This window comes from Martes martes, assembly GCF_963455335.1.
Source record: "Martes martes genome assembly, chromosome: 6".
Classification (NCBI taxonomy): domain Eukaryota; kingdom Metazoa; phylum Chordata; class Mammalia; order Carnivora; family Mustelidae; genus Martes; species Martes martes.
In genome coordinates, this window is record NC_137893.1 from 110,337,465 (window position 1) to 110,353,232 (window position 15,768).

Consider the following 15,768-nt stretch of genomic DNA (forward strand, 5'->3'; position numbering starts at 1 on the left):
AAATGATAAAGTGAATTTACATATACTGGCATATTTTCAATTAACTTAGAAAAAATATCGTAAGTTAAGCATGCAGATTCAACAGTCAAAGAAAACCATAGGTAACAAATTAAACCTTACTTAAATATCTTACAGATACTGCTCAACTGAAATAGAACAAAGAAACACTGTCTATTATAGCACCTTTTTAGTCATTCTTTGAGTTAATGCTTAGAAAACTTCAAGTAAAACAGCTAAAGATGAATAGGCTACTAATGGAATCAAGTCTGGAAAATGTACAAATGTGTGCTTTGGAAAATATACTTACTTTGGAAAACATACTTACTTTGACAGGAAGAGAGAAATTATAAACAGCAATGCAACTAAGATGAAAAATATTCCCCAAATGATCTAAAAGTAAAAAAAAAAAAATTCATTAAAATAAAGTTCTAGAAGTTGATATTAAAAGCACAAAACCATTATGCTCAATATGAGTTGCAGGAGTATGACAATGATCTAAACACAATGATCCAATGTCTATTTCAATATAGTATATAATCTTAGACATTTGTCATCTAAATTTTCATTATGAGACTATTTGAAAACACATACACAAAAGAGACAAAGTATTTAAAAGTCTTAATTAGTAAGTAAACAAATGAGACTCTGCTAGGCCATATAAAAGGTTTATATTCAGTTACAATGAAATATAAACTTCAAAGATAACTGAAAACTAAATTAAGACTTACATACATACATAAAAAACCAAACCCATGAAACTCATCAAGTTATATAAACCTGTTATTAAAAAAGGGAACTTGGAACATTTCCCATGGAATTTTTATATAAACACACACACACACACACACACACACAGAGGTATATACACACACATATATACACATGCACACACAAGCCTATAATTTACAGTTTTGTCTACACGTTTTGTGTGTGTGTGTATGTATGTGTATATCTCTATCTATCTATCTATCTATATCTTATACCATGGCCCAGAAAAGTCTGTATAACTGCTACTATTCCTGAAATAGAAAGTATTAACAGCACTGAAGAAACTGTCACCTTAATAATATTGCTGGGAAGAAATGTATTAAGCATTGTAATTGGTAGAATACATTTCCTTCTACCATATGAACTTTGCATAAGAGATAGTAAAAAACAAGCAAAAAATATTTGAAACTGGGTCTCTAAGGAATAAAAAGGGGCTGCAATCTATGTTAGTAATAACCTTGGCTCTTTTTTTTACCTGACATCTTCTCTGAGTTCTAGCAACAAGAAGGCTGAAGAATCCACAAAATCAGAACAAAAAAAAGAAGATTCTGATTAAGCACAATTAAGTGTTTTTGGCTTCTCTTTTGGAGAAAGAATTGGAATTGGTAGGAACTGATAGGAATAGATGGATAATATCATGAATGTGAGGGTGATTTTCATCTTATTCCACATAACTGCTAAAGTATACTTTAGAATTCTGCCAGGATAAATGAAACAAAATAGTAACGCATCAGCCTCCCCACATATAAAAATGAATTTTGGAATAAATTTTAGGCTGTGTTCTAGAATATTCTTCAGTTCTGCAAGAGTGCCTCTGGAACCACTGGGAAAGAAAACTGGTAAGAGAGAACCAAAAAGGATATAGTCATTACCTGAAATAGAAAACACCACTTATATGCATTTTACATACTGGAATTTCACGTGAGAATTCATTTATTTAAAAAAGGTATCACTGCTGGTGTTTCTGGGTAGCTGGCTGTTGAACAGCTGGTTCTTCATTTTGGCTAAGTCATGACCTCTGGGTAATGGGCTTGAGCCCCACAACAGCCTCCCTGCTCAGCATGGAATCTGCTTATCGCTCTCCTTCCCTCCTCGGCCCCTCCCCCTACTTGTGGTCACATGCTCTCCCTCTCTCTAAAAGAAATAACTAAATCTTAAAAAAAGGTCTCATTGCTAAAGAAGTTTGAAATGACCCCTTTATAGTAACAAAAGTTCATTAGTAGAAGGTATAAAAGAGCCCACACAATCTTTTCTACTAGATTTGAGCACCTTTATTTGATACCTAGGTAAACCAAAAGACAATATAATTACACTGAGGATCTACAACTGAAACATATTATTTCCTAATAGATTGCTAATAAGAAATAGTTTGTAGCATGAGGGCATATAACTGCCAGATCCCAATTAGTAGTACAAAGACATAACACAGAAATAGCAGCAGTTAAAATTCCCTTTCCTTGATGTTCATTTTGGGGGAAGAAAAAAAAAAAAGGAAAAAAAAATCCTGGACTATTTTCCCAATCTGTTGGGATGAATGACCAACAGTTACATTGTTTAATCATAGCTACCCAATAGAAAACAGAATAAATGTAAAAAATATAACTTTTACAAAAACCAAGAAAACAACATACATTTAAATGAGACCCTAAATTAGCACTTTCAGAATCATGTCAGTGATGACCCCCTTGAACTGATCTAAATATTTCACTCTTAGCTATAATGTCAATTTTGAAATAAAGATTAAGCTATAGAGGTGACATCAATAAAGAGAGAGAGGGTAAGAACGTCTGAAAATCCTCTCCTCCCTAAAAGCAATGGAGAAACTGGCATAAATTCTCAGAATCAACTTTTTCAACACTAGGGAAATTTAACAAAGCCATGCAACAACCCAAGGACATTTACCAAGAAAAATGACTGAATCTCAGTAAGAACACAGAGCATTATGGCATTTTAACTTGTTGTAGTCCCAAACACTTCTCTCTAGTGTATGGTAGCCTTGAAAGATAGTCTGTAAAAGGCAGAAGCCTAGCAGCCACCTGAGGAAACAGAAAGGGGATGGAGCTCTTTCAAAGTCTCATTCCCAGAGTATTGTTATTATTTGACCTGCTGGTTAATTCCATGGACGATCCCACTTGCAAGACCATCTGTTTGACAAGAACTGAAGCTCACACAATACAAAAATCCCTTCTCAGGAGTGTCTGTCAAAAAACTACAGGCAACCAATAACATTATGGCCATAAGAACTGGTAAGTAACAGGCAAAAAATAAACTAACCAAAAAGATTAAAATGGAAACCTAGGAAATGAGATGTCCACAGAGGCTCTGAAAAGTTTCCACACACTCCTGGGAATGTAGAAGGCCCTATACATGCCCAGGGCTGTGTGCAAACTTAGCAAAGATTTGAGAAGGTTTAAACTCCCACTTCTGATTAACTTGAGGCTCTGCAGAAGGAGGAAGTGAAGGCTAAGGCATAGTTGCAAAATGCCTGCCTGAGTGTTGTAGTAGTATCTCAAAACACACACAGTGCCCTTTAGCAAAGATTAGGAGACTTATTGGTTTGAGGTTCAATGACTAGTTCACTCATTAACTAAGCTAACCAAGCAGAGACTTCAGTGACCACATACAACAAAGAATAAAGACTTAACGGAATTAGTTCACAGACTTCGGATACAAACAGCAAAGAATAATAATTGCAAACCCTGGGCGGGGGGGAGGGCGAGAATCTAATCTCTGGAGTTACCACATCATATAGTTTAAAATGTCCCAGGTTTTAAGAAAAAAAATTAAGAGACATGCAAAGAAACAAGTAAAAATGGTCAACACAGAGGAGTAAAAATCAACATGCAATGTCTTTGAGGAACTCTAGAAGCCCAAACATTGGATTTACCCAATAAAAACTTTAAATCCGTGTTTTAAATGTGTTCAAAGAACTAAAGAAAACCATGACCTAAGAACTAAAACAAATTAAGAAAACAATGTCTCACTAAATAAAGAGAAATTATAAAAAAGAAGTGAACTGAAATTCTGGAGTTTAAATACCCATGAACATTTCACTGGAAGGGCTAAACAGCAGATTTGAGCAGGACAGAAGAAAAAAATCATCGAAATTGAAGAGAAATCAACTGAGATGATTAAGTCTGAGGAAGAGAAAGAGAAAAAACAATGAAATAAAATGAACAGAGCCTCAGGCACATGTGACACCATGAAGCATAGTAATAAAAGTTCAATGGGGGGCACCTGGGTGGCTCAGTGGGTTAAAGCCTCTGCCTTCAGCTCAGGTCATGATCCCAGGGTCCTGGGGTCGAGCCTCACATTGGGCTCTCTGCTCAGCAGGGAGCCTGCTTCCTTCCTCTTTCTCTGCCTGCCTCTCTGCCTACCTGTGATCTCTGTCTGTCAAATTAAATAAAATCTTAAAAAAAAAAAAAAAGTTCAATGGGATTCCCAGAAAAAAAGGAGGTAAAAGGGCAGAAAGAATAAGAAATAATGGGCAAAAACATTCTAAATTAGATGAAAAATAACTCGTGTATCCAAGAAACTCAACAAACTCCTAGAAGAATAAATTCAGTCATCTACACCTAGACATGCATAAATGATAGGAAGGGCAAATCAGAGATCTTGAAAGTAGCAAGAAGGAAGAGACTCATCATGTAAAACAGATTCTCAGCAAGATTAATAGCTCACCCTATCAGAAACCATGCAGGCCAGAAAACAGTGGTAAAACAGTATGGATAAACCTAGAATAAATGAACAAATTCCCAGAAAAACACGAATTACAAAAACTGACTTTAAAAAAAGAAAATCTGAAGAGATCTATAGCAAGTAAAGGGATTGAATAAGTTATCAAAAACTTCCCAAAATAACAGCCCAGAACAAGATGACTTCACTAGTGAATTTTACTAAAAGTTAAGAATACTAATCTTTTACAAACTTTTCCAAAAAAGAAAGGAAGAAAAGGAAGGATGACTTCCTGGCTCAATCTATGATACCAGTATTACTCTGATACTAAAACCAGTCAAATACAATCACAAAAAAATGAAAACTGTAGACTAATGTTCCTTATAAAAATGCCTGCTAGAGTCCTGAACAAAATATTAGCAAACCAAATTGGGCAACATGTAAAAAGAATTATGTACATAATCATGTGCAATATATCCAAGGAATGTAGGTTGATTCAACATAAAGAAATCAATCAATATAATATAATGTTTTAACAGAAAAAAAGGTCAGAAACCACATGATCTCAACAGGAACAGAAAAAGCACTCAACCAAATGCAACACACTTTCATTTAAAAAAAAAAAAAGCACAATAAGTTAGAAATACATGGGATAGTCCTCAATCTGTTAAGTGTATCTACAAAACTTATACAGCTAATATTATATTTAATGGTGACACACTAAAAGCGTTCCCATTAAAAGCAAGGAAAAAGCAAGGATGTTCACTCTTTTTTTTTTTTTTTAAGATTTTATTTACTTATTTGAGAGAGAAAGAGACAGACAGAAATAGAGACAGAAAGCACAAGCGGGGAGGAGAGGGAGAAGCAGGCTCCACACTGAACAGGGAGCCCAACTCGGAGCTTGATCCTAGGACCCTGGGAACATGACTTGACAGCTTAACTGACTTCGCAACCCAGGTGCCCCAAGGATGATAACTCTTGCCACTTCTTGCCATATATATATATATATATATAGAGAGAGAGAGAGAGAGAGGGAGAGAGACCTATCTCTCTCTCCCTATATATATATATATCTGCAGATGACAGCTTATAGACAGAAAATCCTAAGAATATTACAATAAAACAATCGGAACAAATAAATGAATTCAACAAGACCTCAGGATACAAGATCAACATACAAAAATTAGCTGTATTCTGTATGCTAGCAGTGTACTGTCTGAAATGAAAATATACAAAACCCCTCCCACACATATGGAACAATAAGGCTAGCTTGAATAAAACAAAGGAGATTCAAGGGAGACAAGAAACATGAGAAGTTGGGAAAAGGTCTATTACCAAACGGGGACAGAAAAGAAAGACACCCTTAAAAAAAACTGGCATTTAAAATTAGGTACAAAGGTTGGCTAGAATTTTAAAAATTGAATAAGCCTCATTATTAACCCCTAAGTCTTCATTCCACTCCTCAGTGGTAACTACCATTAATTCTTACAAATCCTGCCCAAAAGGTGTATGCTGAGGGGTGTGTGTGTTTCAAAAGAGTATCTACCACACACAATATCTGCAACCTGAACATTAGTTTCAATTAAAATACAACACACATCCTGTAGACTACTTTAACCATTTAAGAAATGATTTCATTTTATATATAACACATATAACTTCATTTTAATGGCTATAGAGTATAATACTTCCAAGTATGGAGGTAAATAATTCATTAAGCCAATCTCCTATTGATGGACAGTAGTTATTTTTACATTGGTTTATTAGAACCAAAGGTGCAACAAACAAAAAGTGATTCTTTTTTTTTTTAAGATTTTTTAAAATTATTTATTTATTTGACAGATAGAGATCACAAGTAGGCAGAGAGAGAGAGAGAGGAGGAAGCAGGCTCCCCGCTGAGCAGAGAGTCCGATATGGGGCTCGATCCCAGGACCCTGAGATCACGACCTGAGCTGAAGGCAGAGGCTTTAACCCACTGAGCCATCCAGGTGCCCCCAAAAAGTGATTCTTAAACACTTAATAGACTTTTATAACATTTTTGAGTTTACAGAAAAATTGAGGTAACAGTACTGAAGTTCTTAGAAACCTCTCCCATATAGTTTCTCCTATTAACATTCTGCATTAGTGTGATACATTTGTTACAACTGATAATACGGACACATTACCTAAAGTTCATAGTTTACATTAAAATTCAATTTTTGAAAAAAAAACTTCAATTTTTATGTTATAAAGTTCTATGGGGTTTGCCAAATGCATAACCTCCTGTATCCACCATTACAGTATCACACCAAATAGCTTCACTGGCTTAAAATCTCCTGTTTCACCTATCCATCTTATTTTACCTCACTCTAACCCCTGACAACCAGTGATCTTTTCTCTGTCTTTACAGTTTTGCCTTTTCCAGAATAGAGCTAGAATCATAAATTATGTAGTGTTCATATACTGCCTCCTTTCCCTTACTACACACACACACACACACACACACACACACACGCATGTTCCTTCATTCCTTTGTGGGGTTTGATGGGTCATTTCTTCTTCTTTACTGAGTAAAATTCCATTGTTTGGAAGTACCATAATTTGTCCATTTACCATGAAGGATATCTTGGTTGCTTCAAAGTTTTGGCAATTATGAATAAAGCAACTACAAACATTCATGCGCAGATTTTTGTGCAGACATAACTTTTCAACACAGCTGGATAAACACCTAGGAGCATATCTGCTGGATTGTATGAAAAGAACAAGTTTATTTAGTTTTATAAGAAACTGCCAGGGGTGCCTGGTGGTGCAGTCGGTTAAGTGACTAACTCTTGGTTTCAGATTGGGTTGTGATCTTAGGGCTGTGGGACAGAGCCATGCATCACATTTTGTGATCATCCCCAAGTCCACCTGGGATTCTTCCTCTCCCTCTGCCCTTCCTGCTTGCATGCTCCCTCTCAAATAAATGTCTTAAAAAAAAAAAACTGCCAAACTGTGTTCCAAGATGGCAGTACAACTTTGCATTCCCATCAGCAACGAATGAGTTCCTGTTTTTCTACATCTTTGCCAGCATTTGGTTTTGTCAGATAATTTTTTAGTGTGAAATTTTTCACTGGTTTAATCTGCAATTCCTTAAAGAAATATGATGTTAAGTATCTTTTTATATGCTTATTTTCCATTTGCATATCTTCTTTCGGGATGGGTGTGTCAACTTTGGCCCATTTTTAAAAATTATATATTTTTTTCAGTGTTCCAAGATTCACTGTTTATGCAGCCCACCCAGTGCTCCTCCTTAATTAACATAACATAACATAATATAACATAACATAACATAAAATACGTGCCCTCCTTAATACCCACCACCAGGCTCACCCTTTCTTAAAAAATTGGGTAATTTCTTATCATTGAGTTTTAGGAGTATTTTGTATATTTTGAATTGATATTTGCAGATGCAGATATGCATTCTGCAAATACTTTTTCTCAGTCTGTGACCTTTTTACTCTCTAACAGTGTCCTTCACAGACCACAAGTTTTTAATTTTAGTAAAGTAAAGTTATCAAGTTTTTCCTTCATGGATCAGGCTTTGGTGACATATTCAAAAACTAAGGTAAGCTAGATTTTCTTCTACGTTACTTTCTATAAGTTTTATAGTTTTTTTAATATACTGGGTTCATAATTCACTTTGAGTTAAGTTTTGTGAAAGGTATAGGTCTATGTCTTGATTCACTTTTTTTTTTTTTTTAATAAATGCCAAGTTTTTTCAGCACCACTTGTTGAAAAGACTATCCTTTCTCTAATGAATTGTCTTTGCTTCTTTATCAAAGATCAGTTGACTACAGTATGGGTCTATTTCTGGGCTCTCTATTCTGTTGCACTGGTCTATACGTCTCTTCTTCCACCAATACTATGCTGTCTTGATTACTGTAGCTTTATAGGAAGTCTTGAAGTTGGGTGGTATCAGTCCTCTGACTTTGTCTTTAAGTATTGTGCAGGCTATTCTGGGTCTTTTTTCCTCCACATCTGTTTTAGAATCAATTTGTCAAAATCCACAAAATACTTTGCTGGGGTTTTCACTGGAATTGTACTAAATTTACAGATCAAGTTGGGAAAAACTGACCTCTTAAAAATTATGTTGTTTTAGAAATATAAATATACAGAACAGAAACCAATTTTTTCCTGTGTATTAATCAGATAAAAACCATGTTACTTTCATTAAAGCACAGTAAAAAGGTGAAATGTTATAATCTATGAAGAATACCAAGTAAGACATTACTTTTGTCAGAGTAAAAATACTGTTAATGCTACTAACTTTATATGCGATGTTATCTAAACCAATGATGGATCAACTGGCTAGAAAATTCTCCATTACCTGCAAAGAAAATTTAAGTTCCTTTATGTCATGAAAGCATACCACTCCCCCAAATCTCTTCCCTTCCCCTTTAACATTAAGTTCTAAAAACCCTGTGTTCTTTTCATTTAAATCAGTAGTTCTAAACTGGACAAATCCCCTTTCAAAGGACATTTGACAATGTTTACAGAAAGCCTGTCATGATTTAGGGGAAAGGGAAGGTTACATCAAGCAGATAAGAATGAGGCTAAAGGAATGCTGTTAAACATCCTACAATGCAGAGAACAGTACTCAGCCTCTCCAACAAAGCACTCTTGGGCCACAAATGTCAAAGATGCTGAGATGGGGAAAGTCTGATTTAAATTGAACCCTGCATGGTATTAGAAAGGAGCTTGAATAAGCTATCATTTTAGCAAAAATAAACTTACCATTCTCTTCAAATTATTTTAAGATGCTTATTAGCTTAAAATAAATCTCTTATCCTAGAATTTAATATCATCTGATAATGTGAAACAAAACTTCCAAGCAATATAAAAGAAATAATATAGGTGAGTTGGGTTGTTTTTTTTTTTTTTAAGACACACCTCTTATCAGATTTCATAGGTTAATTTCCCATATCCATAAATAACTTTTGTATATCCAGGAATATGACCAAAAACAGTAGAAAGGTGCCACACATCTAGAGATTCAAACAAAAGTTAAAGGATAAAATTAAAGTAATTTCTATTGTATTTTATTATTAATGTTACCTTAAGTAAAATACCATGTACTTTTTCCTTTTTTGCCAAAAGCAATAGCTGGTATCAAGAATGTTTTAAAGAAAATTGTAGTTTTCTAACTCTTTAATAAGAATGAGGTTAGGAAACAGAAGCATTCCTTCTTTAAAATTGCTTAGAATCTTGTTAACCAAAGAATGGTCATGGACCAGTAGAATCAGTATCACCTGGGAGCTTGTTGGAAATACATACTTTTGGGGCCTCATGCAGGTGGACTAGATCAGAATCTGTATTTTAACAAGATTCCTGAGGAATACTTACATTAAAATTGAGAAGCTCTGCCTTAAAAAAGTCATTTAGAATGTTAGATGACTCATTAAAAAGATACCAAGTAAACCCAGGTTAAAAGTTTGAAAAGAGGGGGCACCTGGGTGGCTCAGTGGGTTGAGCCTCTGCCTTCAGCTCAGATCATGATCTCAGGGTCCTGGGATCCAGCCCCATATCAGGCTCTCTGCTCAGCGGGGAGCCTGCTTCCCCCTCTCTCTCTGCCTGCTGCTCTGCCTACTTGTGATATCTCTCTCTCTCTCTCTCTCTGTCCAATAAATTAATAAAAATTAAAAAAAAAAGTTTGAAAAGAGAATTTTGGAATGGAGAACTGGATTGAAATTTTAACCCAAACTGAACTTTCTTCTCTCCAGAGGCTATCGGACATCAGATGTCAAGTATTACATAGCACCATCTGACATTATATGTTAAGTATTACATAGCCAGTGGCCATGGGTCTCAGTCCCCTAACTCTAGAGACCAAATCAATTAGTCTTCAAGACTTTCTTCATGGGTAGAAGGTAAGAACATACGATTTCCACTATCAAATTTGATATAGTTTGTAAGTTATAGTTCTAAGAAGTTTTATAGGTCGCAAATGTTCTACAAAAAATTTTTTTAAACGTTAGAAAATCAGTAATATCCAGCTCTGGCTATAAATTATTATATTACAAATAAAATATTTGCAACATATTGCATGGAACACTGGGTGTTATATGTAAACAATGAATCCTGGAACACATCAAAAACTAATGATGTACTGTATGGTGACTAACATAATAAAAAATAATTAATTAATTAATTTTAAAAAAGAAAATTATTACTATTGCAAAGATCCTCACAGTGATTTGTCAATGTAGTACCAGCTTATGATACCTGGTCATGGTTACAATTTTCCTTATATTAGAAGCAATTTCTTCAGTTCAATCCTGTTCTGATGAAGAGACTTTCAAACGGAAGTGGTAAGGATAATGCCAAAAACTGGGGGTGGGGAAGTAGGGGAAATCTAGTAAAAGTTAAGACTTTAATGCTTTATTTTAGTATAATTTCAGATATATGGAGAAAACTGCAAAAATTGCACAAAGAATTTCCTTCCAACCAGATTCAACAAATCATAACATTTACTTTGCTTTATCATTCTCCATCTATCTGGCTGAACTATTATTTTTGAGAATGAGTTGCAGAAATATACTTTAATACTTATTCTCTAAATGCAAATTCTTTCATATTACCATATTTCAATTGTCAAAATCAAGAAATTAATACTGATAGAATGCTATTATGTAATCTATAGACCTTATTCAAACTCCAATTGTTCCACCAAAAAAAAGCTGGTTTTTTTTTTCCTGGTTCAAAATAAATTCAGCGTTATACATTGCTTTTGTTTAGTGTTTCTGTTTAGCATCCTTTAATTTGGAACAGTTCCTAAATCGCTTTTATTTTCATGACCTTTAGATTTTGAGGAGTAGAGGGCAGCTATCTGTGTTGTCCTTCAATGTGGGTTGCCTATTTCCTCACACTTAATTCAGCTCATGTATTTTTAGCAAAAATGACAGAGGAACAATCATACCTATTGCCTCATTACTGATGAGCTTAACTTGGATCACATGGTTAAGGTAGTTCTGGTCATATTTCTCCACTGTAAAATGACTACTGTACTCTTTGTAAAATTAGTAAGTCTTGTAGGGATATAGTTTGAGATTATGGGAATATCCTATTCTCTCCAAACTCTCACCTTCTAATTTTAGCATTCATTTATGTCTCTTGCAAGAAGCAGTATGTGGTGTTTACCAAATACTGATTTTCTGATACTCATTCTACATTTATTAGGATTCCATAGCAGGGAAGAGCTTTCCTTTCTCCATTTACTCATTTAATAAATATCAATATATTCATATATTTTGATACTTAAATGGTCCCAGATTTAGGAAGTGGGAGCCCCTTTAAGCTAGTTCCTTTTATCATACCCCAGCTACTCCTCAGAACATCCTCTCCTTCTGACATAAGCAGGTGTGGGCTTATATATTTTCCCAGCACCTGTCTCAGTACCATTTCTCCAATCAGCCCTGTCTTCTTTCAATGCAGTTAGTGTCTTACCTATTTATTAAATTAATAATGTTTTATTATTAATTAAAGCATACACATAGAAATTATATTAACTGATCTGTTTTTCCTCTCTGATTATTTTCTGCTTTTATGTTTGTTTTTTTCCCTGTGTTTTTTTTTGGGTTTACTTTGCTCACCTTTTGTGCTTGGAATTTAGTGTGTATGTTTTTATCCTTTTATTTTTATGAATAAGTGTGTTTATGGCTTTGAATTTCCTGATCACTATTTCCTGAACACTGTTTTAAATGTATCCCGTAGATTCTAATATGATGTTTCCATCATTAATTTTTAGAAATTTTGCAATTTGTTTTTCTCCTTTCCTTTCACCCAAGAGTTGCTGAATATAAGGTTAATTTCCAAGTGAAAAGTGCCTTAGCTTATTGATTTTGTTGTAATTTCTAGTTTTAATGCTGCACTGCAATCAGGAAAGAGTTGTTTGTAATACATCTACTCTGCAGAATTCACTGACAGCTTCTTCATGACACAATATATGATCAATTTAGTGAATATTCCATGTGCACTTGGAGAGAAGGTACAGTTGCTAATATTGGGATGTACAGTTCAAAAGTTATGATACACCTTATTGATTAAATTTAGGTCTTCTATAATCTTACTCAATTTTGTGCACCAAATGTCTTCCCCTGAGTATGGTGTTATGTTATTCTCATACCGTTAACGTATTTCAATCTTTGTCTCCTTGATCTCTCATACTTCTTGCTTCCTAAGATTGGCTACTGTGTTCTTTGGTACATAACTATTTTATCTTCCTTGCAACTTGTGAATTTTCATATTAACAGGTATATTAGTTTCCTATTGCTACACTGACAAACTACTACAAATTTAGTGGCTTAAAACAGCAACTTATTCTGTAGGTCTGAAATATACGCACAGCAGTTCTGCTGGTTCTCTGCTTAAGGTCGCATAATACCAAGTTGTCAACAGAGCTGTATTCCCTTCCAGAGATTCTGGGGAAGAATCACTTCATGCTCTTTGAGTTTGTTCACAGAATTCAGTTCCTTGAGGTGACAAGGCCAATAGTCTTTGCTGGCTATCAACAGGGAGCCTCTCAATTCCTTAAGCTGCTGGCATTCCTTTTCACACTGCCCCCTTCATTTTCAAATTAGTAATGGCAAGTCAAGTCTTTTTCACATTTTTAACTCTCTCTCTCTCTAACTCTAGCCAAAAAAGTTCTATGATTTTAAAGGCTCATGTTATTAGACTGGGCCCACTCAGGTAATCCAGGATAACCTCCGTGAAGTCTGTAACCATAACTGCATCTGCACAGTCCCCTTTGCCACTTCATGTAACATTCTAAGGGTTCCACGGATTAGGGAATGGAAATCACTGGGGAGAGAAGAAGGGATTCTGACTATCACAAAACATATCCTTTGTTGGATTTAACGTCTTTAAGCTTGAAATTCTACTTTATCTAACACCAAGATCACTATATGTTTTCTTATTATTTCCACAAGCCTCACATATCTTTCAACACACATTTTTAGCTTTTGTCAATCTGTTTTAGGTGTCTCCTTTAAACGGCATATCTTGCTTTCTAAAGAAAATTAAAATTTTTCTTTTAATAGTGAGTTAGTTCCATTCATATTTAATGAATTAAATATTAACCTGAAACATTAACCTCAACAGTCTTACTGTCTGAGAATTGTGTGTATATTTCTTGTGTTTCTTACTTAATGTGTGTTCTTCACTCTTTTAGTTCCTTTTTGTCAAGAAGGTTTATACTTTTGTTTTGGTGTACTTCAATTTTCTTATTTAGCCCTTTGGTATAGAGTTGTTTAGTTTTTATGTATCCAACTTCCACCTAACTCCCCACACAGTAATCTATAAGAAATCCTACTCCTCTTTTTCCTTTCTTAATTGCACGATTTGTTTAATTAGAACAATGTTTATACATAGTCTCATCCTTGCCCACATCTTTTCTTCACAGACTTACAATATTAAATATTCACCTTATTTCTTTTGCTGATGTTTTTCCTCTCACCTCTTGGTTGGTTAGAACTTGGCAATTAGTGGCCTTCTCAAGAGCCCATGAGTACAGAATTCTCTGAGTTTTAAATGTTTAAAAACTGTTTTTCTAAAAGATAGTTTGGCTATATAAAAACTTCTGGCTTCATACTTTTTCACTGAAACTTTTTTTTAAGTTTCCCCCATTCTTGCCTTGCTTTATCATGCTTTTTGAGGAGTCTGATTCTAACTATGTTGCCCTTGTAAAGTCAGTTGATTATTTTACTTGGAAATCTTGAGGGCTCTTCGTTAATTTTGAAGTCAGTGTTACTAGAAAAATGCACATAAAATTTTCCCAGGTACAAGGTGGCTATTTCAATATGGAGATCTATGTATGTCTATTTTTAGGTGGATTTTTGGAATACGGCTTTAAAATATTAGTTCCGCTAACTTGTTTTGTTTTGCTACTGCATGGACACCAATTAAACATGTAGTTTCTCTTTCTCTTCTATTTCAACACCTTTTGATCCTTTTTATTTCACCTTGTTTTCTTTCTCTTGGTTGTTAATACCTTTATTCAGTGCCACTTACTAAATTTTATTTGCTTCTATTCTCCTTTGGACACCCTATATTTTTTCTTCATTTCTGAAATTAACTGTGTTCTCCTCCCATTTTTTTCAGACAGTCCGATTCTTCATTTCTCCCTGGTTTTTGGCCATTTGTTTTTTGTTTCTATTTTTTAAATAGTGGTAAAAGATACATAACATAAAATTTACATCTTAACTTTTTTTAAGTGTACAGTTTAGTAGTGTTAAATACTTTCACATGTTTGTGCAACCCTACATCAATTCAACAACTCTCCATGTCTCTCTCCCCAGCCCCTGGCAGCCATCATTCCTTCAGTTTCTATGAATTTGACCACTCTAGATACCTCACATAACTGGAATCATACAATATTTATTATTTATTTTTGTGTGTGACTAGTTTATTTAACTTTTACAGGATTTCAGATCACTCTTACGCCCAACCTCCAAATCTCTTCTATCTCTCATGCAATTTTCCCCAAATTATCTTTGTTTAAACACAAAGTTTTACAGTAAGAACTGGAGATAACACTTGCTGGATTTGGGGATTTTTGTTTTGTTTTTACTAATAGGTACAGTTGATTCTCAATTGCAGATTGCATCTGCAAAACCATCTACTCATTAAAATTTATTTATAAACTTAAAATCAATACTTGGGGCACTTGTGGTCTTCTGGGATATGTGCAAAGTAATAAAAAATCTAAGTCACCTGATGCGCAAGTTCCCAACCTGCACAACAAGGCAACACTTTATTTCAGCTCACATACTGTAAACAAGTATCCTTTCTCTATTTAGTGTTACATTCTTTATATTTTTGTGCTTTTGTGTTGGTACTTTTGCTCTTTCAAACAGCCCCCAAACACAGTGATGAAGTGCTATCTAGTGTTCCTAAGACTAAGAAGGCTATGATTACTGAGAAAGTACATGTGTTAGGTAAGCCTTGTTCAGGTATGAGTTATACTACTGGTAGTCTTAAGTTCAATGTTAATGAATCAACCATATATATTAAACAGGTTGTTCTTCAACACAAACACAAAAAACAAGGTTATGTATTGTTCACTCACTTATTTCCAAGACCCAATCCAAGGTTTTCTATATACTTGAGTTTCATAACTGTACTAATATAAAGATGGGTTAGGTTGCTTACTAGTGGGTTTATTCTTATATGAACTTCAATGTCCATACCATAAATTTACTGGTAATCTACAAGACACTGTAAGTTACAGGAACTTTAGCACAATTACTACCAACCTAAACCACCCAAAACAGATCTTAAGAAGCATCTACACTAAACTGTATCTATAAG

The 15,768-nt window shown here is 34.5% G+C and overlaps 1 protein-coding gene across 2 annotated transcripts in view; it reads right to left on the reverse strand.

The window, feature by feature from the left end:
* Window positions 1–15,768, reverse strand: part of LMBRD1 (LMBR1 domain containing 1) — a 138,356-nt gene that overhangs the window by 31,700 nt on the left and 90,888 nt on the right. For both annotated transcript variants that reach the window (XM_080805171.1, XM_080805172.1), the window contains one exon: window positions 326–390. In XM_080805171.1, coding sequence (XP_080661297.1) covers window positions 326–390 — 65 coding nt within the window. The remainder of the gene's footprint in view (window positions 1–325; window positions 391–15,768) is intronic.